The sequence below is a fragment of the Oncorhynchus clarkii genome, chromosome 10, assembly GCF_045791955.1.
Source record: "Oncorhynchus clarkii lewisi isolate Uvic-CL-2024 chromosome 10, UVic_Ocla_1.0, whole genome shotgun sequence".
In the NCBI taxonomy this organism is placed as follows: domain Eukaryota; kingdom Metazoa; phylum Chordata; class Actinopteri; order Salmoniformes; family Salmonidae; genus Oncorhynchus; species Oncorhynchus clarkii.
The window spans coordinates 63,396,451-63,423,241 of NC_092156.1; the positions used below are offsets into that span (position 1 = coordinate 63,396,451).

The 26,791-nt window shown below is 47.6% G+C and overlaps 1 protein-coding gene across 1 annotated transcript in view; it reads right to left on the reverse strand.

Annotated features, from left to right (window-relative positions):
• The window catches only part of LOC139419314 (teneurin-3-like), a 405,690-nt gene that overhangs the window by 276,934 nt on the left and 101,965 nt on the right, over window positions 1-26,791 (reverse strand). Inside the window, exon 3 of the mRNA XM_071169258.1 lies at window positions 26,336-26,617. Within this exon, the coding sequence (XP_071025359.1) occupies window positions 26,336-26,617 (282 nt within the window). The remainder of the gene's footprint in view (window positions 1-26,335; window positions 26,618-26,791) is intronic.

The window sequence follows — 26,791 nt, forward strand, 5'->3', positions numbered from 1 at the left end:
AACTGGGTAAAATTAACTTTCCTTGCACCCTGTGGTTCCACCGAGTGTAGAAACTGCCACTATGGACATACGCACACAGGCACGCACGCACGCACACACACACCCTGACTTACACACCCGTCCCCACACACGCTGTTCAGCTGCCAACTGCCAAATGGTCTTCCAGATGAAAGGTGCGCGATACAGGGCCTCAGCTCTCCTTCCCACTATACTCACTATATGGTATTGCCCTGCCCCTGGGGCAGTCTCCTTTAAAACGTACAGCCTTCTCCATCAAACATCCCCAGATTGTATGGGAACTGTTAACATAACAAGCTGGGAAGGGACTCGGTTAGGACTACAGCTATACATGTGTGCTCCTCTGTAGGAGTCTCCCCCTCTTTCATTCTTTCTTTCTCTCACTCTCTCTCCCCCTCTTTTGATCTTTCTCCATCTCTCTCTCCCCCTCTTTCATTCTTTCTTTCTCTCACTCTCTCTCCCCCTCTTTTGACCTTTCTCCATCTCTCTCTCCCCCTCTTTTGATATTTCTTCATCTCTCTCTCCCCCTCTTTTGATCTTTCTCCATCTCTCTCTCCCCTTCTCTCCCCCTTTCATCCTCTCTCTCTCTCCCATTCTTTCATTCTTTCTCCCTCTCCCATCTTTTTCTCCTCCCTCTCTACCAATTTTCCCTTCATTCCCACTTGATTTACCTCTCCCCCTATATCTATCTCCCTCTCTTTCTCATTCTCCATCCCCTCCTCTATCTCCCCTGGTCTCTCTCGCTCTTCTCCATGTGTTTGTGTTCTACCAAGTCATTGTAGGACTAGGGAGGTATAGCATGACAAACAGAGATGGAGCGGTGAACTTTTCACCTGTGAGTCACAGCAACAGACACTGACTCCCACTGTCACTGTGACAACAGACTCCCACTGTCACTGTGACAACAGACTCCCACTGTCACTGTGACAACAGACTCCCACTGTCACTGTGACAATAGCTGTTGTAAAAGACAACATCTACAGTTACCTTACAGTTAAACAGAATGGGCTGTGGGGCCGGGAGAGGCTGAGTGAATCCCTGGCTACGTGTTGGGCTGGAGATGAGGACGGGACAGGGTGTAGTGTGTGTTTGAGGTGGGTTTTGGGAAGTTGTATATGGATTGGAGTATGTGTCTGCAGACTAGGCAGGAGGAACAACTCCTAGGGGCCATAAATGCATTCAAGGCATGTTACACCTCCAGTGATCACTCTCTTTCTCTCTCTCTCTCTCTCTCTCTCTCTCTACCTGTCTCGCTCTCTCAATCTCTCCCTCTCTTTCTCTCTCTCCATGTTCTCTCTCTTCTCTCCCTCCATCTTCTCTCTCTCTTTTCTCTCTCAGCTGACAGGGGCGAGAAGGGAAGTGGATTCAGTTCTTCCATAATAGCAGAGTGGTTCAGCGAGTGACTGAGGCTTTTAAATAATCACATAATGATAAAAGAGAAGTGGACTGCCGTGCCAGAGTGAATGGGTGCTAGGAACTTGGTGGTGCTGGTGGTGTGTGTGTGTGTGTGTGTGTGTGTGTGTGTGTGTGTGTGTGTGTGTGTGAGTGTGTTCTGTAGCAGCTTGAGGATATGACACAGTCAGTGTGGAACCACCTCTGCACCTTCTGTACAGAATCAGACCTCCATCAACCTGCTCTACCCACACACACAACCACCCTGGAGAGATATGGAGTGATCTACCCACACACACCACCGCCCTGGAGAGAGATGGAGTGATCTACCCACACACACCACCACCCTGGAGAGAGATGGAGTGATCTACCCACACACACCACCCCCCTGGACAGAGATGGAGTGTTCTACCAACACACACCACCACCCTGGAGAGAGATGGAGTGATCTACCCACACACACCACCACCCTGGAGAGAGATGGAGTGATCTACCCACACACACCACCACCCTGGAGAGAGATGGAGTGTTCTACTCACACACACCACGACCCTGGAGAGAGATGGAGTGTTCTACCCACACACCACCACCCTGGAGAGAGATGGCTTGTTCTACCCACACACACATCACCACCTTGGAGAGAGATGGAGTGTTCTACCCACACACACCACCACCCTGGAGAGAGATGGAGTGATCTACCCACACACACCACCACCCTGGAGAGAGATGGAGTGATCTACCCACACACACCACCACCCTGGAGAGAGATGGAGTGATCTACCCACACACACCACCACCCTGGAGAGAGATGGAGTGTTCTACCCACACACACCACCACCCTGGAGAGAGATGGAGTGATCTACCCACACACACCACCACCCTGGAGAGAGATGGAGTGATCTACCCACACACACCACCACCCTGGAGAGAGATGGAGTGATCTACCCACACACACCACCACCCTGGAGAGAGCTGTTTTTGTAAATGTTTATTCAAGCGTGTGTCTTAACACAGGGGACAACAGTAACACTTCCTATTCCAGTCCCCTGTGTTAGTGAACCAGTCCAGACCAGAGAATAGCAAAGCTGTCATCCAGCAGTAGGTTACTCTAGGCTGTAGTGTTGTATTGCTTTGGGCTTCTGGACTTCCGGACTGTTTCTCCTGGGTCTTCTGATTCCCTCCGTTGACACAAATCCCCCGAGTCTGCAGTACTTTTCCGTCCCCTATTCCCCTGATCAAATATGAAGAAGTAAGAACGAGCCGCTTAAGCTACCAACGCTAATAATCACCTCTTCATAAGGTCGTATTTCCGTCATCATGATGCCCTCAAAAACCTCAGTGGGTGGTAATCCTGATAATTACAACAGGGTGGTTAACTTAACACCCCCTTAAAATTCTCACTTTCCCTCTCTTTCAAAACTTCATCGGAGTCTCTTCCTCCCTATTACATTCCCCATTTTCTTCAGCAAATTAACTAGCTCACTGGAAATATCAGCATTTGCATAATTCCACACTTTCATGTTGGGGATTGGTTGCCATAGGCTATTATTGACATTTCTAATACACGTAAACACACTGATGCTCATCAATGAAAAATTAACTTATCCCCTCAAGTTGTCGTTTTGGTTCATGGATCCCCATTTTTTCTGTGGTAATATTTTTTAATTGATACAAATATAAAATATGACAATGACTGAACGGTACAAACTGCCAATGGTTGGAGGGGATATTTTAGATCCCTCCTTTTATTGACAGCGGAGATTAGAAATGTTCAATTCTGATTCGTGACCTGGCATCATGGCTTGCCAGAGCAGAGAGACACAGATTGCCGAATAGCTCGCCGACATGTTTTTCTGTTAGCACAGGCGCTTGGCCCAGGCCTCTTCCTCATAACCTATTAGCATCAGGCGCTAAACAGTCCTTCGTTATGGAAGCCTGGAATAATCACACATTCAGATGGCGCCATATGACATTGGGCGGCGCTGCCAAAAAACCCAAGTGTTGCCGGGACAAGATCCTAGTGGGAAATATCAACGTCTGTTTGAGCCTCTTGACAAACTCACAGAGAGATAGAAGAAACCTGTTTTGTGTTACAGCAGCTTTCCCTCAACACGTCCAGCGACTGGACTGGTCCCTGGTGGTGTGGGGATTTCAGGGCCCATTAAAAAGTGCTTACTCAGGGTTGATGTGATGATGTCTCAGCCTGTTTAAAGAGGAGCATCTGTCAGTTTAGGCCCTTAAGAAAAGCTCCACTTCAACCCTCCCTGTGGTGCGTGTGCATGTGCATGCATCCGTGTGTGTGTGTGTGTGTGTGTGTGTGTGTGTGTGACTGCGTGCGTGTATATGTGTGTTGCCTTCAGAGTGACCCTGTGGCCATGCAGTAACTAATCCTCCAATGGACGCCCCTAACAGGTTCAGTAAAGTAATGGGATGAGTGGACCCCTGATCCCAGACCTGCTAAAAGCTACACCTAAACAGGTTATGGTGGTGACCCCAGAACACACCGGCTGGGAATACTGTATCCTGTATACTGAATACTGTATTCTGTATAGTGTATACTGTATAGTATGTCTACTGTGGTACAGCGTGTATACTGTATAGTATGTCTACTGTGGTACAGCTCGCTCCCCCCCCCCACACACACACACAGCCAGTCAAAAGTTTGGACACACCTCATTCCAGGGTTTTTGTAAATGTTTTACTATTTTCTACATTGTAGAATAATAGGGAAGACATCAACACTATGAAATAACACATATGGAATCATGTAGTAACCACAGAAGTGTTAAACAAATCAATATATATTTTAGATTCTTCAAAGTAGCCACCCTTTGGCCTTGATGACAGCGTTGCACACTCTTGGCATTCTCTCAACCAGCTTCACCTGGAATGCTTTTCTAACAGTCTTGAAGGAGTTCCCACATATGCTGAGCACTTGTTGGCTGCTCTTCCTTCACTCTGCAGTCCAGCTCATCCCAAATCCTCTCAATTGGGTTAAGGTTGGGTGATTGTGGAGGCCAGGTCATCTGATGTGTCACTCCATCACTCTCTTTCTTGGTCAAATAGCCCTTACACAGCCTGGAGGTGTGTTTTGGGTCATTGTCCTGTTGAAAAACAAATGATAGTCCCACTAAGCGCAAACCAGATGGGATGGTGTATTGCTGCAGAATGCTGTGGTAGCCATGCTAGTTAAGTGTGCCTTGAATTCTAATAAATCATAGACAGTGTCACCAGCAAAGCACCCCCACACCATCACACCTCCTCCTCCATGCTTCACGGTGGGAACCACACATGCGGAGATCATCTGTTCACCTACTCTGCGTCTCATAAACACACAGTGGTTGGAAACAAGAATCGCAAATTTGGACTCATCATACCAAAGGACAGATTTCCACCAGACTAATGTCCATTGGTTGTGTTTCTTAGCCCAAGCATGTCTCTTCTTCTTATTGGTGTCCTTTTAGGAGTGGTTTCTTTGCAGCAATTCTACCATGAAGGCCTGATTCACACAGTCTCCTCTGAACCGTTGTTGTTTAGATGTGTCTGTTACTTGAACTCAGTGAAGCATTTATTTGGGCTGCAATTTCTGAGGCTGGTAACTCTAATGAACTTATCCTCTGCAGCAGAGGTAACTCTGGGTCTTCCTTCCTGTGGTGGTTCTCATGAGAGCCAGTTTCATCATAGAGTTTTTGCAACTGCACTTGAAGAAACATTTGAAGTTCTTGACATTTTCCGGATTGACTAACATTCATGTCTTAAAGTAATTCTTGCCATATTATGGACCTGGTCTTTTACCAAATAGGGCTATCTTCTGTATACCACCCCTACCTTGTCACAACACAACTGATTGACTCAAACGCATTAAGGAAAGAAATTCCACAAATTAACATTTAACAAGGCACACCTGTTAATTGAAATGCATTCCAGGTGACTGGGAACCACACATGCGGAGATCATCTGAGTCAATAATGTGCAAAACTGCCATCAAAGCAAAGGGTGGCTACTTTGAAGAATCTCAAATATAAAATATATTTGGATTCTTTTAACACTTTTTGGGCTACTACATGAATCCATGTGTGTTATTTCATAGTTTTGATGTCTTCACTATTATTCTACAATGTAGAAAATAGTAAAAATAAAGACAAATTCACACACCCACATGGCCAGCGTCTAAGATCGTGACTCAACTCAACCTTATTCAGCGTTATTGAGTGCTATGAAAATAAGGTCCACTTTATATTCCTATTTAAGAACACTCTTATATACATACATGCGATTCCAATGACCTCTACTTAAAGGGACAGTTCGCCCACATGACAAAATGGCACGTTGGTTTCATTACATTCTATGGACGAGGTATGACAGCAATCGTTGCTTTGGTTTAGTTTCCACATACCATCCTTTTAGCATTTGTGGCACAAATTACATTCAACTTATGGGACAGATATTAGTAATTTTCACGCATCATCTCAGATCATCTATTAGTGACTTTGTTAAGCTTCACAATCAATGTTAGATACTTTCGGGTGATTTGGACATCATGCTCGAAAAATGCTGGTACCATGACTTGAAAGGGATTTGTACCATGAATACTAAATGTAAAGCATGCTGCTATACCTTGCCCTTAGAATGCTTAGAGGGTAAGGAAACCAATATGTCATTTTGTAATGTAGGTGAACTATCCTTTTAATGTGATAGTGCTCTCCGTAGGTTTATTAAAACTGAGTGTCAGGATTCCTTGAAATATTAAATCGAACTTAAGTGGTGATGTAAGCCCTCAAGGTGCAAGTGAAAGTGTGTGTGTGTGTCTGTGTGTGCGCGTGCATGTCTGCCTGCCTGTGTGCATGCCTATGCAACGTGTGTGTGTGTTTTAGAGTACATGTGTTGAATAGAGTGCTGCCTTCCTTCAACCTGGAGATCCTAGTTCTCCGCCTGTCGTGGGAGATGTCTCTCCACTTCTCAGAAACGGGTAGAAACCAAACTAACCACGTCTCCTGGTCAGTGCCTTCAGAAAGTATTCATACCCCTAGACTTATTACACATTTTGTTGTTACACCCTGAATTCAACATGTATTAAATATATGTTTTTCTCACCCATCTACACACAATAACCTGTAATGATGAAGTGAAAACATGTTTTTAGAATTGTTTTCAAATGTATTGAAAATTAAATTCAGAAATGTCACGACTTCTGCCGAAGTTGGTCCCTCTCCTTCGGGCGGCGTTCCGCGGTCGACGTCACCGGCTGTCTAGTCACCACCGATCCATGTTTCATTTTCGTTTAGTTTTGTCTTTATCCTACAGACCAGGTTCCCAGAACGTTAAGGCAGATACACTGTCCCGGATGTATGACACGGAGGAGCGGTCCACGGGTCCCACTCCCATAATTCCAGCTTCTTTCCCGGTGGCACCTGTGGTATGGGAGGTGGATGCGGACATCAAGCGGGCGTCACGTGCAGAGGCCACTCCCAACCAGTGTCCAGTTGGGCGTCTGTACGTTCCGTATGATGTCCGCGAACGTTTGATCTGTTGGGCCCACACGTCACCCTCCTCTGGTCATCCTGGCATCGGTCGGACAGTGCGCTGTCTTGCTGGGAAGTACTGGTGGCCCACGTTAGCTAAGGACGTGAGGGTTTATGTTTCCTCCTGCTCGGTGTGCGCACAGTGCAAGGCACCTAGACACCTGCCCAGAGGGAAATTACAGCCCCTTCCCGTTCCACTACGACCGTGGTCACACCTGTCGGTGGATTTCGTGACTGATCTTCCCCCGTCACGGGGTAATACCACGATCCTGGTCGTTGTGGAACGGTTTTCTAAGTCCTGCCGTCTCCTTCCTTTGCCGGGTCTCCCTACGCTCTACAGACTGCGGAGGCCCTGTTCACCCACGTATTCCGGCACTATGGGGTGCCTGAGGACATAATTTCTGATCGGGGTCCCCAATTCACGTCTAAAGTCTGGAGGGCGTTTATGGAACGCCTGGGGTTCTCGGTCAGCCTCACCTCAGGTTTTACCCCGAGAGTAACGGGCAGGTGGAGAGAGTCAACCAGGATGTGGGTAGTCTTCTGCGGTCCTATTGCCAGGACCGGCCGGGGTCGTGGGCGGTTTTCATCCCCTGGGCGGAGATGGCCCAAAACTCCATCCGCCACTCTTCCACTAACCTATCTCCTTTCCAGTGTGTGCTAGGTTATCAGCCGGTCCTGGCCCCGTGGCATCACAGCCAGAACGAAGCTCCTGCGGTGGATGAATGGTTTCGGCACTCGGAGGCGACATGGGACGCTCATGTGCGTCTACAACGGGCCATGCCGACCGCCACCACAGTGAGGCCCCGGTGTACGCACCGGTTCTGGCTCTCGACCCCTTTGCCTGCCCTGCCAGAAGCTGGGTCTGCGGTTTGTGGGGCCATTTAAAGTACTGAGGAGATTGAATGAGGTTAGTTATAGGTTACAACTTCCCGCTGATTACCGTATTAACTCCTCGTTCCATGTGTCTCTCCTCAGGCCGGTGGTGGCTGGTCCACTCCAGCAGTCTGAGGCGCGGGAGGTTCCTCCGCCCCCTCTGGACATTCGAGGGGGTCCCGGCATATACTGTGCGAGCCATCATGGACTCAAGACGTCGGGCAAGAGGCCTTCAGCACCTCGTGGAGTGGGAGGGGTACGGTCCGAAGGAGAGATGCTGGGTGCCGGTGGAAGACATCCTCCACCATCCGGATCGCCCTGCGTCCTCCGGGTCGTCCCCGAGGCCGGTGTCGGCGCGCAGCTGGAGCCGTGCGTAAGGGGGGGGGGGGGGGGGGGGGGTACTGTCACGACTTCTGCCGAAGTTGGTCCCTCTCCTTGTTCGGGCGGCGTTCGACATCACCGGCTTTCTAGTCACCACCAATCCATGTTTCATTTTCGTTTTGGTTTGTCTTTATCATACACACCTGGTTTCCATTCCATTAATGATGTTCCTTATTTAACCCTCTGGTTTACCTCTCTGTTTGGTGCGTTATTGTTTGTCATGTGGGTTTGCGTTTTTTGTGCTCTGGATTATTGTGTTTTGCCTTGTTTGGAACAGTACTTTTATTTTGAGTAAATTTCGGACTATTACTCATATCTGTGTCCTGCGCCTGACTGCACATTTTTACATTCACCAACACCCACACAATAAATATACCATTTACACAAGTATTCACACCCCTGAGTTAATACTTTGTAAAATAACCTTTGGCGTAGATTACAGTTGTGAGTCTTTCTGTGTACGTCTCTAAGAGCTTTCCAGACCTGGATTGTTCAACATGATTATTTTCAAAATTCTTCAAGCTCTGTAAAATTGGTTGGTGAACATTGCTAGACAACCATTTTCAGGTCTTGCCATAGATTTAAGCAGATTTAAGTCAAAACTGTAACTCGGCCACTCAGGAACATTCACATTCACATGCACAGTCTTCTTGGCTTGGGTTATTGTCCTGCTGACAGGTGAATTAATCTCCCAGTGTCTGGTGGAAAGCAGACAGAACCAGATTTTCCTCTAGGATTTGGCCTGTGCTTAGCTCTATTCCGTTTCATTTTTATCTTGGAAAAACTCCCCAGTCCTTAACGATTACAAGTATACTCATAACATGATGTAACCACCACTATGCTTGAAAATATTGAGAGTGGCACTCAGTAATGTGTTGTATTGGATTTGCCCCAAACATAACACTTTTTTGTCACGATTTAGGACAGAAAGTTAATTGCTTTGCCACATATTTTGCAGTATTACTTTAGTGCCTGGTTGCAAACAGGATGCATGTTTTGGAGTATTTTAATTCTGTACAGGCTTCCTTCTTTCCCCTCTGTCAATTAGGTTAGCATTGTGGAGTAACTACGATGTTGTTGATCCATCCTCAGTTTTCTCCTATCACAGCCATTTATCTCTGTAACTGTTAAGAAGTCACCATTGGCATACCTGACTGGTTTCCTTCCTCTCTGGCAACTGAGTTAGGTAGTACGCCTGTATCTTTGTAGTGACTGGGTGTATTGATACACAATTCAAAGTGTTATTAATAAGTTCACCATGCTCAAAGGGATATTCAATGTCTGCTTTTATATTTTACCAATAGGTCCCCTTCTTTTCGAGGCATTTGAAAACCTCCCTGTCTTTGTGGTTGAACCTGTGTTTGAAATTCACTGCTCGACTGAGGGACCTTACATATAATTCTGTGTATGGGGTACAGAAAATAGGTACTCATTTAAAAACCATGTGAAACACTATTGCACACAGAGTGCGTCCATGCAACTTATGTGACTTGTTAAGCAAATTTGTACTCCTGAACATACACTATATTTACAACAATATGTGGAAACCCTTCAAATTAGTGGATTCTGCTATTTCAGTCAGCTATGCAATCTCCATAGACAAACATTGGCAGTAGAATGGCCTTACTGAAGAGCTCAGTGACTTTCAACGTGACACCGACAAAGATGCCACCTTTCTAAGAAGTCAGTTTGTCGGTCAACTGTAGGTGCTGTTATTGTGAAGTGGAAACATCTAGGAGCAACAACAGCTCAGCTGCGAAGTGGTAAGCCACACAAGCTCACAGAACGGGACCCGCCGAGGGCTGAAGCTCGTAGCGCGTAAATATCGTCTATCCTCAGTTGCAACACTCACTACAGAGTTCCAAACTGCCTCTGGAAGCAACGTCAGCACAATAACTGTTCGTCGGGAGCTTCATGAAATGGGTTTCTATGGCCGAGCAGCCGCACACAAGCCTAAGATCACCATGCACAATGCCAAGCGTCGGCTGGAGTAGTATAAAGCTCGCCACCATTGGACTCTGGAGCAGTGGAAACACGTTCTCTCGAGTGATGAATCACACTTCACCATCTGGCAGTCCGACGGACGAATCTGGGTTTGGCGGATGCCAGGAGAACGCTACCGGCCCAAATGTATAGTGCCATCTGTAAAGTTTGGCGGAGGAGGGGCTGTTTTTCAGGGTTCGGGCTAAAGTCCCTTAGTTCCAGTGAAGGGAAATGTTAACGTTACAGCATACAATTACATTGTAGACCACTCTGTGCTTCCAAATTTGTGGCAAAAGTTTGGGGAAGGTCCTTTCCTGTTACAGTATGACAATGCCCCCGTGCACAAAGCGAGGTCCATACAGAAATGGTTTGTCGAGATCGGTATGGAAGAACTTGACTAGCCTGCACAGAGCCCTGACCTCAACCCCATTGAACACATTTGGGGTGAATTGGAACCCCGACTGCAAGCCAGGCCTAATCGCCCAACATCAGTACCCGACCTTACTAATGCGCTTGTGGCTGAATGGAAGCAAATCCCCGCAGCAATGTTCCATCATCTAGTGGAAAGCCTTCCCAGAAGAGTGGAGGCTGTTATAGCAGCAAGGGGGACCAACAGTGGTGCCAGTGTTATCTGGAGACATACCTATTACAGCAGTGGTGCCAGTATTATCTGGAGACATACCTATTACAGCAGTGGTGCCAGTATTATCTGGAGACATACCTATTACAGCAGTGGTGCCAGTGTTATCTGGAGACATACCTATTACAACAGTGGTGCCAGTATTATCTGGAGACATACCTATTACAGCAGTGGTGCCAGTGTTATCTGGAGACATACCTATTACAGCAGTGGTGCCAGTATTATCTGGAGACATACCTATTACAGCAGTGGTGCCAGTGTTATCTGGAGACATACCTATTACAGCAGTGGTGCCAGTATTATCTGGAGACATACCTATTACAGCAGTGGTGCCAGTGTTATCTGGAGACATACCTATTACAGCAGTGGTGCCAGTATTATCTGGAGACATACCTATTACAGCAGTGGTGCCAGTGTTATCTGGAGACATACCTATTACAGCAGTGGTGCCAGTATTATCTGGAGACATACCTATTACAGCAGTGGTGCCACTGCCAGTGGGAGTCTAACTTCATGAAACTAATCTATGGATGAAAACCCACCACCATAGAGATCAGTGGTGCCAGTGTAGTCTATGGATAACCCTTATAGTCTTTCTATTCCCCATAACCCATAAACTCTATTCATTTACATCAATTAAGCCTGGAAAACCGCTGTGAGATCTAATGTTTCATGGCGTCTTGATTCGAAGTCAACTGCGTGTGTTTCCCTCACGTTTCATTGATATCTCTCCAAGAGAAAAAGTGAGGCGGTTCTCACACAATGACTCAGCCTTCAAGACCCATTAACTACAAGCTTTGTGTCTCCAGACATACAATTCTGGGAATACTATGGTGCTGCTCTGCCTATTCACTACCTCAGCGCGCGCGCGCGCGCACACACACGCACACGCGCACACACACACACACACACACACACACACACACACACACACACACACACACACACACACACACACACACACACACACACACACACACACACACACACACACACACACACACACACACACACACACACACACACACACACACACACACACACACACACACACACAGTACTATGAGGTTAATGGATCCAGGTATAACGGTCATTCCCTCTGGCCCTGCAACATGTTCCAGTTACACTTACTGATGGATGGAGTGAGTGTGCAAATGGAGAAAAGGAGGCAGGGATGGATATGGACTGATAGCGGTTTCTAACAGGACCACAGGCACATACTGCATCATGTTGGTGGCTCTGGGTCTGGCATTGCTCTCCCTCAGCCCTCTGACAGTAGCCCACAGGAAGGAGTAATGATTAATACATGACTTTAGCGTCTCACCCCCCGCTCTTCCCGGCCTGCACACACTCCTTCGCTCCATCTCTCTCTACCTCCACCTCTCTCTGTCTCGATAAAGCGGAAAACTCACCAGACGCGGGCGGGCGGATCAAGCAGAGCTAGGCGGGTGGAATGACGGGACGGCCAGAGTAGTGACTGTACGCTCGCAGGATAGTCCATATCTCCAATCATTTTTGCTGATCGCGATGTTGTGTTTCCATTAGTGGATGGTCTAATTTAGGATGTATGGTAAAGCCTCAACCCTTCGCTACCTCTTCAAATGAGCTCGAAGAAAATGGATGAATTACATGTTAAATGTTTTGTGTGAATACAGAGCCAGCGATAAAATGCAATAAATAAAGACACGTTCTAATTGAGCGAAGCGACAAAGCGGACAAGCCGCCTGCCCGGCTTCGGTTGGGTCGCTATAATTCAAAACAATACATTCTAAAATACATCCCACACACCTTTGGTGAGTTTAGACCATTACTCCCTTTCTATTTCCTACCTCCCCCCTCCGCCTCCCCTCTCTTTGCCTCTATCACCCCTGACTACCACTGCTCTGTTCTCCTCTCTCTTCTCTTCACTTCTATCCATCCTTCTCTGTATTCATCCATCTATCTATCTCTCTCTCCCCCACTGACTTCCCCTTTTCTGTTCTCTCTCCATCCATTCGCTCTCTCGTCTCGCTTCCTGCCGTCTCTCCTCCGGACTCTCTATTTCTTTCCTCGATCCTCACTCTCTCCTCCCTCCTCTCCCTCTCTGGTCTCTCCCTATCCCTCTTTCCTTCTCTCCCTCTCTCTTTTCCCTCCCCGAGCATCCGTGTCTGGTCCCGTGATGGCCTGTCCTGTCACATGTCACGGAGTCGGGCGAGTCACCCGAGAGCTCCTCGTCAGAACAGCTGACTCCACATTCCCCACAAGCCTCTGGGGCAGGAGAGGAGGAGCGGAGTAGAGCGTTGTTCTGAGTGAGTTATTCGGCAGAGTAGAGTCCCAGTCACCTCCTCTCTGAGCCACCAGCGCCACACGGGGGTGGACTAACACAGTGACTGTCTAAAGGTGTAGATGGGGGACTGAGGCTTGATTAAAACAGCCATACTAGCATATGACTATTGAGTGGCCAATACATTGCTTTTTAAAAAATGGTATGCTAGTGTGGGTTTAGATACATGAACCTGAGACTGAACCCTTACTCAAGAGGGGGAGACAGACAGACCGATTCAATCAGTGAGTGGGGAGGGAAAGGGAGAAGAGGGGGAAGAGAGACAGAAGCTAAAAGAGGTGGGGTGGGGAGAAGGAGGACAGGAGGGAGTGTCCTTGACGCTCACCAGCAGTGACCTCCAGCTCACCCAGGCAGAACGGAATCAACCAGCTCTTTAAAAAGCAGCTTCTGCCCTCTGCTACCACCCCCACCTCTATTTCTCTCTTACTCTCTTTCTCTGTTTCTCAACAGACACTCATCAACTCCACTCGTCTGTCTCTTTCTACCACCCTCTTTTTCTGGGGGAGGAACACTTCCTCTTATATCCCTCATATAATAGAGTTAGCTGAGTTTAGACAACACGGAGCTCTGGGACGTGTTATAGTCAGAGGTCCCTAGGGGTGTCTTACAACCCTCTCCACCCCCCTATGTCCCACTTCCCCCCCTCCCCCTTCACCATACTACACCCCCCTATGCCTACGGGACAGACATGAGGGGTCAGAGGTGAGACAGGAGGGACTCAGTCCTCTCTCACAGCCATTATTTAAAGTAATAAAGAAAGGAGTCTCTCAACGGGAGAAGGAGAGGAGAGGGGTTCTGTGGTCTGATGAATGTATTTATGAAGCCAAACACTTCCATTCTAGCTCACCATAGGGAGAACTCTGAGACAGAGTGACAACTGCTGATGTAAACAGGGCTTCATAATTACATTTATTGACAGGCCCTTGAAACTTTGTTTAAAATGAGTTTTCAATCTCTTTGCCATTTAAGTTGTCACTTCCATACTGTATTCCTTAGCGGGAGTGAAGATGAGAAAGGAGTTGTTTTTTTCACACTTTGATGCAGTACTTTAAATGCATTAGCCAGAGTGTGGATAATGACAGTAATGCTTTTGACATAAATCTGGGTCGGAGTCTGGTCTAAGGTGATGCAAGGCTTGACGTCTGGGTTTTTAGATCAGTTTTTATGTCAAACATTCATTAACGACACCCGGATATCAAACGGCCTGATCGATACCACTGATGGGATTACAGGATCATTTGGCGTGAGGTGTGATCGGCCCATTATCCCGTTATATAATATCTGACAGGTCTTTCTTCCTCTCGTTTTGATGGCCTGGCATTATAGCGCTGTTCAGACACGTGTGTGCCCGGGTGTGTGTGTGTGTGTGTGTGTGTGTGTCTCCCCACACACCTGTCCTCAGCCTCATTGAAAATAGCTGATCTCTGTAACCCATCACTAACATTAATATCCCAGCTGACCTATGAAATTCAATTGATCTTAACACTTAGGGGAAGAAGAACTGTTACATTTACTGTAGATAGGCTGTAGTCAGCGATATGACTCCGCGTCTGAGTAATTACATTCTAGCATTGTAATTAAATAGGGCTTGTGTCCAAAATGGCACCCTATTCCCTATATAGTGCGCTACTTTTTTCCAATGGGCCCTGGTCAAAAGTAGTTCACTACATAGGGAATAGGGTGTGATTTCAGACACACGCAGGGTGTGTAACACTGGCCTGGTCCCTGGTGGGACAAAGATCTGTTAGGAGACAGACGACGGACGTTTTTTAGATGAACAAAGATGCATAATGAACTTGATAGTGATGAGCAGGATGGTATGAAGGCAATCAAAGCAAGTCATGAACAACACAATGAATTGAGAGCTGTCTCTCACGGAAGTTTCAGTGTGTGTGTGTGTGTGTGTGTGTGTGTGTGTGTGTGTGTGTGTGTGTGTGTACACATGCGTGTCAGTGTATGTGTTAGTATGTGTGTGCGTGCGTGTATGTGTGCATGTGTACTGTGTACTGGAGGACCTCCTCCAGTCTGTGAATAGGGCCTGATTAATGCATAGACACAATAAAGAGGCCTGGCAGTGAACACAACCTCCCCACTCTGGGGTAGATTGGAGGGGCCTGGCTGGTGGATTGATCGGCTAATTCAGACTGATTGGAGCCCTGAAACCCTCCAATGACTCCAGATGATCGCTGCGCACACACACACGCATGCACATACACGTACACACACACGCACGCACATACACATGCACACACACAAAGAAATACCCTATCAAACCCAAATCAACAGCTCTTAGGGATTCAAGCTTGTAATGACTAGCGGTTATATTTTCCGGTTGTAAACACAAGTGTTACAGTCCCAAAAAATTGTTAAATAACAGTTGTACCATGATCGAATTTTCTGCTAGAGCTGTGGTGTGCTGAAGAGTAGAGTGGTGTGTGTGTGTGTGTGTGTGTGTGTGTGTGTGTGTGTGTGCGTGCGTGCGTGCGTGCGTGCGTGTGTGTGTGCGTGCGCCTGTTCACTCACAGAGTAGAAAAGAGCAAAGAGGCCCCAGACTTAGAGAGAGATAAACAGTGTGTCTTGTCGCCGATCCAATTTCTTGCTTCTTAAACTGGCCACAGATGGCCTGTACTGTGTGGCGCGCTCTGCTCTCTCTCTCTCTGCTTTCTCTCTCTCTCCCTCTCTCTCTCTCCTCTCCTTCCCTCTCCCTCCCTCTCTCTCACTCTCGCTCAGACCAAACCCTCCCCAGGCTGAACCAGCTTCAGACTCTTTCCCCACGCATTAGTTGTGCGTCCCAAACACCACCATCACCCCTATTTAGTGCACTACTGTTGACCAGGGCCTGTACGGTATAGGGTGCAATTTGGGACGCAAACACAGACTTGTCCTCACTCATTTATGACAAAGGGAGATTTGAGGGGAAAGTTAGTGTTCTTGGCCAAAAAGGCTCAGTCGAGGATCAGTCAGCGGGAGCAACCGGATGCCCAAAGCCATCGGGAGGGCTGATTGGCCGATTCCACTAATTTATCCCTGATTTCAACTACTCCTGATGGTTACACTTTCAGGAAGTGTACACGTTTTCTGATTGGGGTATATGAATAATTGCGGGACACTACTTTGTGCCTACTTTACTAGCGCCGTACTGCTACCTCCATTAGCCCACAGCCAGTGCACTTAAAGCTGGTATGTTATGTTAGTGCACCAAACCACCCAGCTAATAACATCAGAAGAGCCAGACACACAGAGCCTGCCTGTGGAACATCCCCACGGTTATGGGCATGGCGACGGCCTTTCAAAAACTCGCCTCTGGTTTTACTAGACACAATTAAAGTGTGCCCTGGAGGAGGCGGCCATTTTAAGTTTGACGCCAAGGCGGAATGGGAAATGACACATTCTTCCTGCTCTGGCGCTTTGGGTGCCTCGCTGTGCCAAGGTTGTGAAGTGGAGTTCTAGCCGGAGGGGGATGGAGGGGGGCATAGTTCGCTGTTTGGTGAAGGGCCTGTGAACTTTAGAACCAGAGGGTTAGCTAAACCGTGACTACGTCCCAAATAGCAACCTATTCCCTATATAGAGCACTACTTTTGGCCAGCGCTCTGGTCAAAAGAAGTGCACTACATATGGAATAGGCTGTCATTTGGGACACAGGCTGTGACTGCCACAGCTTGCCGTTGGCTCACCATAAAACCAGAAGTGAGTCTTTCATCCTAGTCCAGGCCCTGGCAGTGACACCTGGCCTTCTCCCTGGGTCTGCCATTCACCGCCACGCCTGTCTGTAATCTCCTGACATATGACACAGTGGATAAAGGTGTGACAGCGTATCAGTCCTTTACAAGGGTACGGGCTATGAACTCAAGCCCTGGATGACAGAGGCTCTACCACCTTGCCTGTCCTGTGAACGGAAACACCTGTACACCAGTACACACTAACACACACACACACACACACACACACACACACACACACACACACACACACACACACACACACACACACACACACACACACACACAAACAAAGGAGAAAAACACCTGCATACATACAGCATGCGCACACCCGCACACACCTCCTCCGTTCCTCTATCATTAGAGCTGTATCGCTCCTCACTGTGCTGATGCCCACCTGCATGTTCAGCCTCTGGGTTTTAACTAAACAGACGTTCCTTGTCTCTGTGTGTGTGTGTGTGTGATAATATCATGATCTCCTAGACAGTTGTGGGAACACACACACAAGATTAAAGAGCTGTGAGCCATGTTTATTGTGTGGCGTTGGACTTATTTTAAGTAGTGGGTGTGTGTGTGTGTGTGTATGTGTGTGTGTGTGTGTGTGTGTGTGTGTGTGTGTGTGTGTGTGTGTGTGTGTTGGATCTGCCTAGATCTGTCTGGATATGTCTAGCCTGGAGCGAGATGTTGAGTCGTCACACTAATGAATAAAAACACAGAGACAAAAGGGAGATAGCAAGGGCGTGTGTGTGTGTGTATGTGTGTGTTGGTGACCTCTTGGCCTCCCCAGCTACTGATTAAAACCATATTGAAAATGGTTTGTCTTGTTTCTCCCTCTCCATCATCCTCGGGGAGATTTGATTAATATATTAATTGGTTGGCTCCGCAAACGATGGACCCATGGTGTAGTGTAATAAACCTGTCTGAGCCCCAAATGGCACCATATTCCCTTTGTAGTGCACTACTATGACCCAGAGCCCTATGGGACGTGCTCGAAAGTAGTGCACTACAAAGGGAATATGGTGCCATTTGGGGGCGTATTCTGACAGGACAGTTATTAAATACAACACGGCTCACGTCACATGCACGCACAAAGACACACAGGCACACACACCGACAGACACACACCGACAGACACACACACACACACACACACACACACACACACACACACACACACAAACAAAGGAGAAAAACACCTGCATACATACAGCATGCGCACACCCGCACACACCTCCTCCGTTCCTCTATCATTAGAGCTGTATCGCTCCTCACTGTGCTGATGCCCACCTGCATGTTCAGCCTCTGGGTTTTAACTAAACAGACGTTCCTTGTCTGTGTGTGTGTGTGTGTGATAATATCATGATCTCCTAGACAGTTGTGGGAACACACACACAAGATTAAAGAGCTGTGAGCCATGTTTATTGTGTGGCGTTGGACTTATTTTAAGTAGTGGGTGTGTGTGTGTGTGTGTATGTGTGTGTGTGTGTGTGTGTGTGTGTGTGTGTGTGTGTGTGTGTGTGTTGGATCTGCCTAGATCTGTCTGGATATGTCTAGCCTGGAGCGAGATGTTGAGTCGTCACACTAATGAATAAAAACACAGAGACAAAAGGGAGATAGCAAGGGCGTGTGTGTGTGTGTATGTGTGTGTTGGTGACCTCTTGGCCTCCCCAGCTACTGATTAAAACCATATTGAAAATGGTTTGTCTTGTTTCTCCCTCTCCATCATCCTCGGGGAGATTTGATTAATATATTAATTGGTTGGCTCCGCAAACGATGGACCCATGGTGTAGTGTAATAAACCTGTCTGAGCCCCAAATGGCACCATATTCCCTTTGTAGTGCACTACTATGACCCAGAGCCCTATGGGACGTGCTCGAAAGTAGTGCACTACAAAGGGAATATGGTGCCATTTGGGGGCGTATTCTGACAGGACAGTTATTAAATACAACACGGCTCACGTCACATGCACGCACAAAGACACACAGGCACACACACCGACAGACACACACACAAAGACACACACACACAAAGACACACACACACGCACATGCATGCAAGCACGCACGCACGCACACACACACACACACACACACACACAAAGACACACACACACAAAGACACACAGACACACACATAAAGACACACACATAGACACACACACAGACACAGACACACAAAGACACACACACACAAAGACACACACACACAAAGACACACACACAGACACACACACACAGGGAAGAAAGAGCTGGGCTGGGCCTGGTGTCTGGTATCTGGTGACTGGTATTTAAATGGTATGACCTGTTCTAATGGGTGGGGTATATATCTAGATCCTGGTCATGGATGTGTGAGTGTGATAGCCTCTTATGCCTCTGTGTGATAGCCTCTTATGCATCTGTGTGATAGCCTCTTATGTCTCTGTGTGATAGCCTCTTATGCCTCTGTATGATAGCCTCTTATGCCTCTGTGTATGTAAAGTGTGTGTGTGAGTTTGTTGCAATACATTGTGTGCCTCTGTTTCTGTCTTTATGGAGGGAGGAGTGACACACACATCTCGTCCCCAGTCCCAATCCCCAGTTAGGTCTCCCTGTCCCCACAGTCCCCATCCCCAGTCAGGTCTCCCCGTCCCCACAGTCCCCATCCCCAGTCAAGCCTCCCCGTCCCCACAATCCCCATCCCCAGTCAGGTCTCCCCGTCCCCACAGTCCCCATCCCCAGTCAGGTCTCCCCGTCCCTACAGTCCCCATCCCCAGTCAGGTCTCCCGTCCCCCCCTTTCCACCCAGCGCCCCACAGCCACTGAACAGGACAGGAAGTGTTGGGGTTTCAGTGTCAACATGGCTGCTGTTGTCTGTGATCAGGGTGAGGGGTCAGGCCTCAGATAGATCATCCTCCTGAACAAAGAGAAACCCATGCTGATGCTGACACACTGGGAAGTTCCTGGGTCACTACCCCTCTAGGGAACAACAACACTAGTGTGTGTGTGTGTGTGTGTGTGTGTGTGTGTGTGTGTGTGTGTGTGTGTGTGTGTGTACTCCCCAGCTCACTTTAACCTCCTGAGACTGCCGGCCGGAGCGTTCAGGCTACACTTCAGTGCTCCCTCTTTTCACACGATCACAAAAGTAATCCTGTGTGAAGATTCCTTAGCTTGTTTTGGGGGCCCTGTTGTTGTCTAGCCAACAAGGTAAGAGTAGCGAATGGATTGACTTGGACACTAGTAACTGAGGAGGATTGCGTTGTTTCCATTGATGTGTACACACAGGGCCTGAATTATGAGAAAAAAGAAACATTTGAATAACATTTTGTGAGAGTGGGACCTGGAGTAAGACTGAACACAGTCCTGGGCTCCAACTGATGATACAAGTAGACGGATTGCAACCATTTTATAGGAATGACAAATGTACTATTGTTCTAATTCCTACTCTCTGCGACAATTTAAAGCAATTTCCGTCTCGATATTTTAGCAAGTAGATATTTTCAAAAACAATTAAGGATCAAAAAACAATCAAATCAAAAGGTCTTACAAAAAGTCCTCCAGGAATCCTGCAGATAGAGAGTTTTACACGACAAACACCCTGTAGTGACATTAGAACACAACCGTTTAGTGGTTTATTTCTTTCCCCATTCGCTTTCCAAAAGCAGTTACGGTCCTGTGGTCCACAAATATCACAAAACATGACAAGTAACAAAAGACTGATACACTGGACAGAAGAATGTGAGCATTAGAGTGTGTGTGTGTATGTGTGTGTGTGTCTGTCGGTGCGTGTGTCTGTGTGTGCGTGTGTCTGTGGGTGTGTTTGTCTGTGGGTCCGTGTGTCTGCCCCTCATTGTGTTACTCTGTCTGCCACATATCCTGGGGGATGACTAGCTGATAGTAGCTGAGACTGAGTATCCAGGCTGCAACGGATCCTGGGGGATAACTAGCTGATAGTAGCTGAGACTGAGGGTCCAGGCTGCAACAGATCCTGGGGGATAACTAGCTGATAGTAGCTGAGAGAGGGTCCAGGCTGCAACAGACCCTGGGGGTTAATTAGCTGATAGTAGCTGAGAGTGAGGGTCCAGGCTGCTTTAGATCCTGGGGGATAACTAGCTGATAGTAGCTGAGACAGAGGGTCCAGGCTGCATCAGATCCTGGGGGATAACTAGCTGATAGTAGCTGAGACTGAGGGTCCAGACTGCATCAGATCCTGGGGGATAACTAGCTGAAAGTAGCTGAGAATGAGGATCCAGGCTGCAACAGATCCTGGGGGATAACTAGCTGATAGTAGCTGAGACTGAGGGTCCAGGCTGCATCAGATCCTGGGGGATAACTAGCTAATAGTAGCTGAGACTGAGGATCCAGGCTGCATTAGATCCTGGGGGATAACTAGCTGATAGTAGCTGAGACTGAGGTTCCAGGCTGCAACAGATCCTGGGGGATAACTAGCTGATAGTAACTGAGACAGCATGTCCAGGCTGCAACAGACCCTGGGGGATAACTAGCTGATAGTAGCTGAGAGTGAGGGTCCAGGCTGCAACAGATCCTGGGGGATAACTAGCTGATAGTAACTGAGACAGAGGGTCCAGGCTGAGCTAAGCCGGTTAAGATATTCACAGGGTTTAGATTGCTGTTGACACATTTATTTTTAAATATTGTTAAAGGGGAAGCCACAGACCTCTACAATAAGCATTTTTAAACCGCTCATCTGCGTAGTTTAGAGACCCCGATTATGGCCAGCGGGGAAAGGGAGGGGGTATACGTGCATGTGCACATGTACATATCATGATCTCCTAGACAGTTGAGGGAAAACACACACAAGATGAAAGAGCTGTGAACCATGTTTATTGTATGACGTTGGACTTATTTTCAGCAGTGTGTGTGTGTGTGTGCATCTTTATGTAGTTTTTGAAATGTAAACTACTTACACTTCTGCACAATTCTTAACTGTTTTCCGTCTGCTTTTTTAAGATGGGCCAGCTGAAGGGAGACAGCAGGGAGATAGAATAATGAAGTTAGGTGACTCCACTGAGGTTTTCCAGTGAGCTGATTGTTTGATTGGTTTCTCCCCAGACAACTTACAGCCCAATCCACAAGAGACGTGAGAAACAGAAGAAGTGTGTGCGGTCAGATCTCTTCTTTCTCTCGTCCATGTTCTCTCTCTCTCTCTTTCATGCCTAACCCGGTGCCTGTCTCCTGTGGCTCATGGCGTGTGGCAGGCGCGGTACTCCTGGGTACCGGTGGGCACGAGGGGGGTGGGGCGGGCAAGGAGGGCGCAGGGGCGCATCCTCAACTCATGTTCCCCTTGGAAGCACAAACTCCAGAGACGTCTCTTTTGTGTTCCGTCTCTCTTTCTCGCTCTTTGTTTTCTGTCTCCTTCTCTTCCCATCGTCTCCCAACCGCAACAAAGAACCACACAGCAGAGCACGGTGCTCAGGTGACTCCTGTGTCCTCCCAGGGTTTCGTCTCGGTTACAGAAGCGCTAGTCATAAGACACAGAGACGAAGGCTAGGGAGTAGGAACACCATGGAAACTTTCATCCTGTTTTGTTCTGGTTTGGTGTGTATTTGCCTGATGCCATATGGGATCTTTGTTAAAGTGGGAAAAGGCAGAAAGTTAAAAAAGGTCAAAAGAGAGAGGAAAACTTCCCTGAGGAACAGTAATGAAAAGAGGAGTGTGACAGAAACATGCGGACGGAGGGACGGAGGGATGAAGGCCGCTCCTTCCTCCGCGGTTGGTCACAGACCGCATTACATTATCCTGCCTTTATCCCGGCTATCCTAAACGGAATTAGTTCCTGGAACGTTTGAAGTTGTCGACGGTCGTCAGGCAGAGTAGAGCGGGCTGGTAGCCCCGTCGTGTAAGCACAGGGACTGTAATGTCTTAGAGTGTGTGTGTGTGTGTGTGTAACTTTACTGTCTGTCGACTGGTGAAAAGCTTCAAAGAGTGGACCTGTTTAGCTTTTGGTTTCGATTCATTCGGATCCCAATTAGCTCTTCCTGAAGCAGCAGCTACTCTTCCTCTCTTGGTATGTCTTGCGGGGTATGTATATGTGTCTGAGCTGAATGAATTTGGATTATGCAGATAATCTGGAATTTTCATCACAGTATTATTTCTAGGAGAAGCATCTAATCCCTTGTGAACCCTGAACCAGGAACGACTGGCCTGCATGTTGTTGATGTTAGTTCTGTACGTGCAGTTAAGGGCGAGGTGTGCTGCTCTGCTCTGAGCCAGCTGCAGCTTTGCTAGGCCTTTCTTTGCTGCACTTGACCATATTACAGGACAGTAATCAAGATGAGACAAGCTCAAAAGCCTGACAACTAGTACAGTTGACGTTCCTGTCAAAAACGCAGAACGTGTTTTTATAACAGATGTACCTCTCCCCATCTTCACAACAACTTTGTCAATATGACTTGACCATGATTATTGACCTTCCAAAATGATACCTAGGAGTTGATCGTCCTAAAATTCTCAATGGTCACACTCTTTATACACAACTCCAGATGAGGTTTAGGTCTTAGAGAATGTCTTGAGCCAAATACAATGTTTTTAGTGTTAACTGTATTTAAGACCAGTTTGGCTGTACTGGCTGTAACCCTGTGTTTAGAATTTCAATGACCTCACAAGCTTTGGGTGCTGACAAGCTTTAACCTTGGGAAGGAGCGAATGACAGAGGGAGGGGTGGAGAAGAAAACCAAACAGTGTGTCAATCATTTGGACACACTCTCTTCCACAGCTCTGGCTACGTGAGAAGCCAAGCACATGTAAACAGGGAGCCTTTTGATATGGCTGGGGAAGGGACAGGAGAGAGTGTGTGTCTGTGTGCGTCTTTGTGAGTGTGTGTGTGTGTGTGTGTGTGTGTGTGTGTGTGTGTGTGTGTGTGCCTTTAAAATGAATAGACAGGGGGGTCCATGGCCCAGCAACCTTGGATTTCACAGCCCCCCTACTTCTGAGAGAGAACAGTTACCATCTTTATCCTTTATCCTGTTCTCGGCTGGATCTTCAAACACGCTGCGCCAGTAAAAATTCCAGGTGCCACCACAGTGCACTCACACACCTACTCTATCCATACCACTCAGTTGAATGTCATGAGCACTTTCCAGTCTCTGTGTAATCTGTGCATTTTGCAGGGCCACACCTGTCACTGGTTAGCTGTTAGCAGGGGAACTGGAACACCTACAGCACATGTCCTAGTTTAACGAGACAACTGCAGATTCACTGCAACACTGTTGAACACCAGACCTAAACAATGGCCAGGCCTCAATGCAAACATGACACTCAGAACCTGTCTGAGAGGCTTATACACACACATATACACCACCCCCCCACCCCCACCCACACCCACACACACACGCACACACAATAACAGCTGAATTCTTTTTCCTAACATCAACTATTTTAAGACACAATCTATTTCAACCACTACTAATTTCCTCCTAGCTGGGCCTGTCTATACTCTGGGGCACGCAAACTCACATTCTAATGGCATTTAATATATAAACGCACAACTTCAGCACTTTCTAGTTTTTTCTGTTCTTAATGAAGCCAAAGAGGTGTTAATGAAGGTATAGGAACTCCTAATGGAAGTGGTTAGGTAAGAACTTTATATCACTAGAACCGTCGGGATTCCAGTCCTAGAACAGCTTTGTAACGTCTACATTTTAAAGGTTAGCCCAGCACCTGTAAGCCGAGGTGTCTAGAGACAGACTAATGAATGTAGTTTCATGAAGATGCAGGTAAAATTTCGTTAATTATGTTCATTAAAATATTTTTAATTTCATGTCTTTAAAGGTACGAATCTGACATTGTCAGCAGGTTTGTTCTTACGTTGTTGTTTTCTTACTCCCAATTGTTTGACACATTTCCATTCAATATGATCTAAAGAAACATAAATAAAAATGAGATACTAAAATAACATTTGTGGGTGTCGGAACAATGAAAACTAATTCTTTCAAAACTCAGTGGTTTAGAGTGCCAAAGAGAGCCATAAAACGCCACCTGTCACACAAGTGCTCTTTGAAAAATAACACAAAACGAAAAAGTCATGGTCGCTCTGAGAGAGGAGATGGGGTGAGAGAGGAGCGAAAGAAGAGTGTCGCTCCTCCTCCCGTTCAAACCTCACACATGTGCACTTCAAACCGCCAAGGCCTGCTAATCAACCATTGTGTGAGCTCACTCAGCCAGAGATACACTCCTAACACTGGACTAGGTGAACCAGAGAGTGAAGGAGAGAGACTGGGGGGTAAATGGAGCTGATATAATGGCTGTGAGGGAAAGGGGTATATGCGGGAGAGAGAGAGAGAGACAGAGAGAGACAGAGACAGACAGACAGCGAGAGAGAGAGACAGAGAGAGACAGAGACAGACAGAGACAGACAGCGAGAGAGAGAGACAGAGAGAGACAGAGAGAGCGACAGAGAGAGACAGAGACAGACAGAGACAGACAGAGACAGACAGCGAGAGAGAGAGACAGAGAGAGACAGAGAGAGACAGAGACAGACAGAGACAGACAGCGAGAGAGAGAGACAGAGAGAGACAGAGAGAGACAGAGACAGACAGACAGCGAGAGAGAGAGACAGAGAGAGACAGAGACAGCGAGATAGAGAGAGAGACAGAGAGAGAGAGAGACAGAGAGAGACAGAGACAGACAGACAGCGAGAGAGAGACAGAGAGAGACAGAGACAGCGAGATAGAGAGACAGAGAGAGAAAGAGAGACAGAGAGAGACAGAGAGAGACAGAGACAGCGAGATAGAGAGAGAGACAGAGAGAGAAAGAGAGACAGAGAAACAGAGAGAGACAGTGTCAGAGAGAGAGAGAGACAGTGTCAGAGAGAGAGACCGTGTCAGAGAGAGAGAGAGAGAGAGGGAGCGAGAGAGAGCTAGAGATATGCAGAGAGGGGCAGAGACAGAGACAGAGTCACAAAGCTATCTGTGATGGCGCTCTAGGGGCCACCGGGGGAAACTTTATCAAAAAAAGGTTGGCAGCTCGGGGAGAGAGAGGGAGCAGAGGGGAGCAGAGGAGAGGGGGAGTAGAGGACAGAGAACAGGTGACAGGGTTCTCTCTCTCTTCACTTTCGTCTCCAGAACAAAGTCAAACCCTGAGAGTCATAATCCAACCGTCACTAGGAGCAACATGTGCTTTGCTCTGTCTGTCACCACGCCTTGGGGTTAACCCTTCACCTTCAGTAATCAGTGGGCTTCAATGAACATGCCGACATACACTTACAGTACGCATTCACACTAATTCTTGAGTTCCCTCAAATTCTCTCATTGTCAAGTTCACAGCTGCATCTTCTCAAGTGAAGTGGTCACAAGAGGAAAGGAACGCTGAGCGACACCAACTCTCATTCAACATTCTTTCCCAACAACTGTGTTTCACCGATCCCTCAGTGTCAGTGGACATGCCGGGGAGTGTGCACGATGTTGAGCCGTGCACTCTCCCGAGCCAAGGAAGGCGAGATAAAAGAGAGGGATAAATCAAATGTGTGTTGTGCACACCGACCGGACTCACCATTATCGCTGTCCGACTTGTTTTCGTGCTCTGTGTCGGTGAGGGTCAGGGCCGAGTTGGACCGGCTGGACAGGCACGAGTTCCGGCCGCCCGACTTCACCCCGCGTCCCCACAGCCGCATAGCTCGCTCTGGTGACATCACGCCCTCGTTCTCGGTGTCCACGTCGGAGCCGGCGCCGACCGAGTAGCCGCGGTGGGGGAGGCCCATCTCGGAGCAGAAGGCCAGGCCACGGCGCGTGGACGGCTCGCAGATCCCCAGTTGTCTCAGGTTGAAGTTCTGCCCTGAGAGGAGAGGAAACGAGATGGAAGTCGTCAAAACTAGAGCCCTGAACATGTATACCGGTCAATAAATGTCTTCCAAAGGAAAAACTAGTGCCCCTTTACAAGACAATACAGGAAGTACAGGGTAGAATAAAGGGAGTTTTGAGAGAGGAGAGGAAACAAGATGGAGGATCT